At 43.3% G+C, this 6,752-nt stretch overlaps 1 protein-coding gene across 1 annotated transcript in view; it reads right to left on the bottom strand.

Annotated features, from left to right (window-relative positions):
* Positions 1-777: 777 nt before the first annotated feature.
* LOC101662541 (zinc finger protein 883) overlaps positions 778-6,752 on the bottom strand; it is a 12,327-nt gene continuing 6,352 nt past the window's right edge. The window contains 4 exon segments of the mRNA XM_045285423.1: positions 778-860; positions 863-2,366; positions 3,530-3,680; positions 5,653-5,779. Of these exon segments, the coding sequence (XP_045141358.1) occupies positions 831-860; positions 863-2,366; positions 3,530-3,680; positions 5,653-5,779 (1,812 nt within the window). The 3' untranslated portion in view covers positions 778-830.

Genomic DNA, 6,752 nt, shown 5'->3' on the forward strand with positions numbered 1-6,752 from the left:
TGTACAAATGCGCTTTACACAATTGATGTGTGTATGGATTGGGATAACAGTTGTATGAGCCCCTAATAAAATGTTAAAAAAAAAAACAATCGATGTAAAGACAGTTAGGAGACTGCCTGTAATGTTATAAGCAATTTAATAAATAAAGGGGAAAGGTTATGCTTTCATAATTTGAATTAATTATAACAAGAAAAAATTAGCATAAAATATACTAATTAATAAATATTACAGTAAAAACCTTAGGTAATAATTAACAATGGGCACTAAAATTAATAGAGCAATGAACCAGGACAATCAGATTATTTCCACAGTTTCAAAGTTTGAAAAACTAATACTTACAAAGAACTTAACTTTACAACAGAATGGGATTGGAGAAAGTGCACTAAATATGGAAAGACATTCTTAAACCAAATAAAAGGTAAAAGTTTTATTGTACGTAAAATAACACCAAGAAAAGCACCAAAAATATTTAAGACCACGTTTACTTAAGGTTATTCCTGAATCTTTTCTGAAATTATCAAAGAATTAAGGTGAAAATTTAGCTTGGTTTGAGAAAGTAACAAACATTGGCGAGGACAGACCTCAGTTACAATGAGACTGTCAATTATCCCAAACACAAAGTAGCTCTACAGAACTCCTTATTTGAGTGAATAGTGCTGGAGGTAAAAAAAAAAAGTTTAACTGAGGATTGTTGGGAAATTGCTATTTGAAATCACAGCAGCAAGGGTGAAACATCCCATGGTTGACACAGAGCAGAATCTCCGCTGTGAGTTTTTAGATGTGACGTGAGGTGTGAGGAACATCTAAAGGTTTTCCCACATTGATCACATTCATAGGGTTTCTCTCCACTGTGTACTCTTCTATGGGTGTTGAGGCTTGAGGCTTGCCTGAAGACTTTCCCACATTCTTGACATTCATAGGGCTTCTCTCCACTGTGGGTTCTTATATGTTTGGTCAGGTCTGAAGAACATCTAAAGGCTTTCCCACATTCCTTACACTCGAAAGGCCTCTCTCCACTGTGAGTTCTTACGTGTTCGGAGAGGCAATAGGAACGACTGAAGGTTTTCCCGCATTCCTTACACTCATAAGGTCTCTCACCACTATGAGTTCGCATATGCGCAATAAGATGTGCGGAACGACCAAAGGCTTTCCCACAAACTTTACATTTATAAGGCCTCTCCCCAGTGTGGATTCTTCTATGTGTACTGAGATTGGAGGCATGCCTGAAGACTCTACCACATTCCTTACATTCATAAGGCATCTCCCCACTGTGAGTTCGTACATGCTTATTGAGGGCCGAAAAATCAGTAAAGGCTTTCCCACATTCTTTACAGTCATAAGGCCTCTCCCCACTGTGAGTTCGCATATGTGTAGTAAGGTGTGAGGAACACCTAAAGGCTTTCCCACATTCCTTACATTCGTAAGGCTTCTCCCCACTGTGGATTCTTCTGTGTGTCGTGAGGTCTGACGCCTGCCTAAAGACTTTTCCACATTCTTTACACTCAAAAGGCATTTCTCCACTGTGAATTCTTACGTGATTTGTTAGGAACGAGGAGCACCGGAAAGCTTTCCCACATTCCTTACATTTATATGGTTTCTCTCCAGTGTGAGTTCTGGTATGTGTCGTGAGGGCTGAGGTTTGACTAAAGGTTTTCCCGCAGTCCTTACATTCATAAGGCTTCTCTCCACTGTGAGTTCGCATATGTGTGGTGAGAGAGAAGGACCGACTGAAGGCTTTCCCGCATTCCTTACATTCATAAGGCCTTTCTCCACTGTGGATCCGTGTGTGTGTAGTGAGGGAGGACGCATCACCAAAGCCTCTCCCGCACTCCTTACATACATATGCTTTCTCTCTCTTTCGGGATTTTTTATGTAAAATGAGGGATGAAGGACGATTATAGGTGTTACGACATTCTTTGCCCTCACGCCTATGACCTCTCATGTGTTTCCCAAAGGATGAGAAAATACAGAAATCCTTCCCACATTCATTACATTCGTAGTGCTTCTCACCACTGAGAGTTGTCACAGAATTGTTAAGAGCTGAGATACAAAGAAAGTCCTTCCCACATACTTTACATTTGTGGTTTTTTTTCTCATTAAGTGTTCTTATGGGAGTGGGTAGGTGAGAGGGGCAATTACTGGCTTCTCCACATTCTTGACACCGGCAGGTTTTGCATCCACTATGAGATCTGGTAGTGTACCTACGTGATGAGTGATCGCCGAAGGTTTTCCCAGACTTACAACATTCAGAAAAAGTTCCTTTCAGAGGATTTCTTTGTGGCTCGGTAAAGTTCGTAATCTGGCTGAAGACTTTCCCACAATGATCGACTTTATTACTTTCACAGAGGCTCTTCACTGTCTGAGTTCTGTTAAAAAATATGCAACATGCTATTAGAAATCGATTGATCCCATTTCACCTTTACCAAATGAAGGGGCCCTGGACTTGTTTCACAGGTTACTGTATAACATTTGTGCATAAGCCGAGTTTTTCAGCACATTTTTAATGGAGTTTTTGTTGTAAAATTAGGTGCCTCGGCTGATATTCAGGTTAGCTTATATTCGAGTATAGATGGTAAATCATTAAGCAGAAACACTCCCATTCTTGTCACTGTTTTTCTAAAATATGAAGCTTTGCAAATATTTGGGTCTAGGTAAAATATGTGTCAAACACTCCCTGTCTGACTCACAATAATGAAAACACACCATTGTATGAATCCCCGATGTATATAGTTTTACATCAGGTTTATGCACATATCTATACACGTACACATAAAACAAACGAACTGCACTGATTGGAGAAGATGATGACTCATAGCGATCCTAGAGGTCAGGGCATAACTGTTCTGGTGAGTTTTCAATGTGATAACTCTTTACAGGAATAGAAAGCCTGATTTTTTCTTCCTCGGAGGGGCTCGTGGTTTTGAACTACTGACCTTGCAGTTAGCAGCCCCATGAATAACCTCCTGAGCCACTCGGGCTCCATTAACAAAGTAAGTACAAGAGGGCCTGTTGATCTATCAGTGTGTGTCAGGGCTTTGAAGGAGCCCTGGTGGTCTCTGGTTTCATCTGATCAGGTCTTCGAACCGGTTTGCTTCTGTTCAGCAACTGAAAATGGTTGGTGCTGCACTTAGAGGTGACCTCAGGCTGGGCCCTGTCACTTTCAATGTGCGTCCTTCTCCAAAGTCCTGCCAATCGCCCGAGCTCCTACACGTGCCAGGTCCTCACACAGGAGACTGGATTATTGGCAGAATGGTGGAAAGTGACTCATATCCAAAGCTACACCATCTATCACCCTCCCTTGAGTGATCCACCCTGTTCGCATCCTACTTGGGTCAAAATCAGATGGGCAACAAATGTGGTTGCGATGCAGTGTCTACACTGTCTTCATTTACAGAGATCATTGCTAAACCTGTAAACACTCCCCCAGGGCCTGCCGGTGGATGGATATACGTGTAAGTGTACCTGAACACCCTGATACCTTATGACTTACTCTGCAGGCACTGCTTTCTCATGGTTTAACGACACTCACCTCAAACGTCTCCCCTGGTTTTCATGCGGACCTTTCCTGCTGCGTGACACAGAGAGTTGGCCTGACACAGAGGAACAGTTTGGGTTCTCCAAGAATTTCACTGTTATATGTTCACTGGACAACTTTCCCCCCTCGCCGTGATTTCCAGAGACTGACCCGGTCATCCGAGGTTTACAATAGGAAACAAGAAAAAGAAAGGGAGGATTAGGGGGTGGTAGAGGCTGTTGTCAACAGAGAAATATTTAGCCACATTTCACCATGTCCCCACGTTGTCAAGGACTGAAACGGAATCTATTAGGAAACCGCTCTATGAAGACTGAGAGCAATGGTGCTATAAACAGGTGCAATTAGACAACAAGACAAGAAGTTGCCAGACATAACACACACATAATATTAAAATAAGGAAAGGGTCCCCATGACCACAAGCCTGAGGCTTGCCAAAGTCATGCAGTAAGCACAGGGAAGGGTGCTGTGCCAGTGACATCATTTGTTGTCAACTTGAGACTATCGAGAGTGAAGGGGTGGGGTTTACCCTGTCAATCAGGTCACTGCTTGATGACTTCATTTGGAGGCACCCGGAGATAAATAGCTCGCTGGAGGCGGGACACATACTCTCTGTTTGGTATTCCTGCTGACAAGACACATGGAGCTACGCTAGGGCCCTGGAGCTGGAGAAGCCATGTGGAGACCCACGCCAGTGCTGAGATGCTAATACCACCACTGGATCCACGAGACTTTCCACCCGCCAGCCTGTGATCTTCCTGCATTCGGCATCATTGCATGTGTTGCGTGAGTGTGAAGAGGAATTTATAGATTGGTATCAGACATATGGGCTAATATCAGACTTATGAACTTGATCAGGACTGGGCTAGGATGTTTTCTCAATATACAATTGAGAACAAAGAGCTCTTTCTTATACACATATGAATGTCTATGAATTTGTTTCTCTAATCAACCTAGACTAACACAGGTCCTCAACACAAGAGACTGTTTTCTCGCTGAATAACTCAAATGTAATTCATCCATGCAGGACTGGTCACTGAAAAAGTATTCCATCCTATTGCTTCCTGACATATTGGCCTAGAGGAGCCCTATCTCCACTTTTCTCAGATCTTTCCCTTGCTTCTCATGAGGGAAGAGAGGGTCAAGCAATGAACATTTCTTTCACACTGTGCCAAGATTTTGCTCATCGTGGTCTCTGACGCAGGACAGAGATGAGTGTGTTTCCAGCAAAATAATCATGTCGAACTTTTAATAAAAACAGTGAAACCTAGACCAGAGGATGTACACTGGTACAGATGGGAACTGAAAATACAGGGAATCCAGGACGGATGACCCTACAGGACCAGTGGTGTGAGTGGCAAAACAGGGAGAGTAAAGGGAGAATGGGTAGGAAAGAGGGAACCGATGACATGGAACTGTATGTGACCTCCTCCCTGGGGGACGGACAACAGAAAAGTGGGTGAAGGGGGACGTCGGACAGGGCAAGATATGACAAAATAATAATTTATAAACTATCAAGGGCTCATGAGAGAGGGGGGAGCGGGGAGGGAGGGGAAAAATGAGGACCTAATGTCGGGGGTTTAAGTGGAGAGAAAATGTGTTGAGAATGATGAGGGCAATGAATGTACAAATGCGCTTGACACAATTGATGTGTGTATGGATTGTGATAAGAGTTGTACGAGCCCCTAATAAAATGATTTTAAAAAAAGAATGGAAAGAAATGGAATATCTATTAAAACATTGTATTCTTAAAAAAACCCAAAAACAAATAAAAACCAGTAAAACCTCTCTACCAGGTCCCAACTCACAAATTTCTCGGGGCCCCAAAGTTACCCTGGAAGCTGATGTTCACATTTAACTCTTAAAGAGCCCCAGAGTTCGTAATCACAAAAGAACTGAAATCTCAATGTAAATACATAGTGCATATGTTCGAGGGGAAGCCAGCTCTATAGAGCAAGGGATTATGCCTCTTTAAACAAACATAAACAAACAAGAAACCATTGTATTTCCACTTCTCAGCCTAAATACTGAAGCAAAGTGGAGGCGCGAAATATGAATTTTTTAGAAGAAACCTAATTTCTACCTAAATCACAACAAGACGCTAGTAAAACGCTACTTACCTACTGAAGTCAGGTTTTTCAAGGTCTCCATCATCACATCCCTGTACAGTTTCTTCTGGGCAAGATCCAGCAGAGCCCACTCCTCCCGGCTGAAGACCACGGCCACGTCCTCAGGAACCACGGAATCCTGGAACAGCCCACGCGTTACGGATCAGCAAGGCACCAGGAAACCCCCGTGGGCATGAAGAAAAGGCGAGGCATTCGATGCCAAGCTGTCTTCTACCAAGGTCTACTCGGGGATAGCCAACAGTGTCATCCGGTCACTAGCTACACTGGCTTCCCCACTGGTCATCATCATGCCTCACAGGCTTCCAATGCGATGAAATAATCTCTCCACGTTTTGAGTATGACCACCTGCGGCGTTACTCTTTGTGATCTGGAAGAGCTAGAAAATGTTGTGAATGGGAGGGAAAGGCTCTTATTAAATCCACCACTTCCTTGTGAACAAACAATCACACCATCTGCCATAAGACCCACCAAGACGCTCAACTATATGTAAAGCACAAGGCAAAGGCAGAATGAAGGAATGTCCCTCATATGCATGGGAAAAGGATGGGTCCACGCAGCCAAGGTCCTATTGTAAAACAGGAGATCAAGAGGGGACAGGTCCACTCTTGAAGAACTATGAATGTTCAACTACCGTTCCTTGTTGTAGATTCTACTGTGTCCCCAATAAGTAAACATCAACTTGGCTAGACTGTGATTCTCAGTATCACGTAGTAATTCTCCGTGTTGTGACCTGATGTGATAACCCTTGGCGCAAACTCTAACCTCTATGATGTCCACATGGCAAGATTAGAGGCAGTTGTATTAATGAGACGTGGTGGCTCTAACGATGGGCTCAAACATAACAATTGTGAGGATGGGCCAGGCAGTCATTCTGTTGTCACTGGGTTCACTGTGAGTCGGAAATGACGCGATGGCAGCTAACAACAACATATTAATGAGGTGTGATAAAATCCACAACATGACGTCGTATCTTGAGCCAATCTCTGAGATATGAAATGGGTTAAAAAAGGGAGCAGGGATTGAGGGCCCATCTCCCAACAAGAACGAGGAGCCTGCATAAGCCAGTATGGTAAAGAAAGCTGATGGTGCCC

This window comes from Echinops telfairi, unplaced genomic scaffold, assembly GCF_000313985.2.
Source record: "Echinops telfairi isolate 266 unplaced genomic scaffold, ASM31398v2 ScPeMD7_7470;HRSCAF=8508, whole genome shotgun sequence".
Classification (NCBI taxonomy): domain Eukaryota; kingdom Metazoa; phylum Chordata; class Mammalia; order Afrosoricida; family Tenrecidae; genus Echinops; species Echinops telfairi.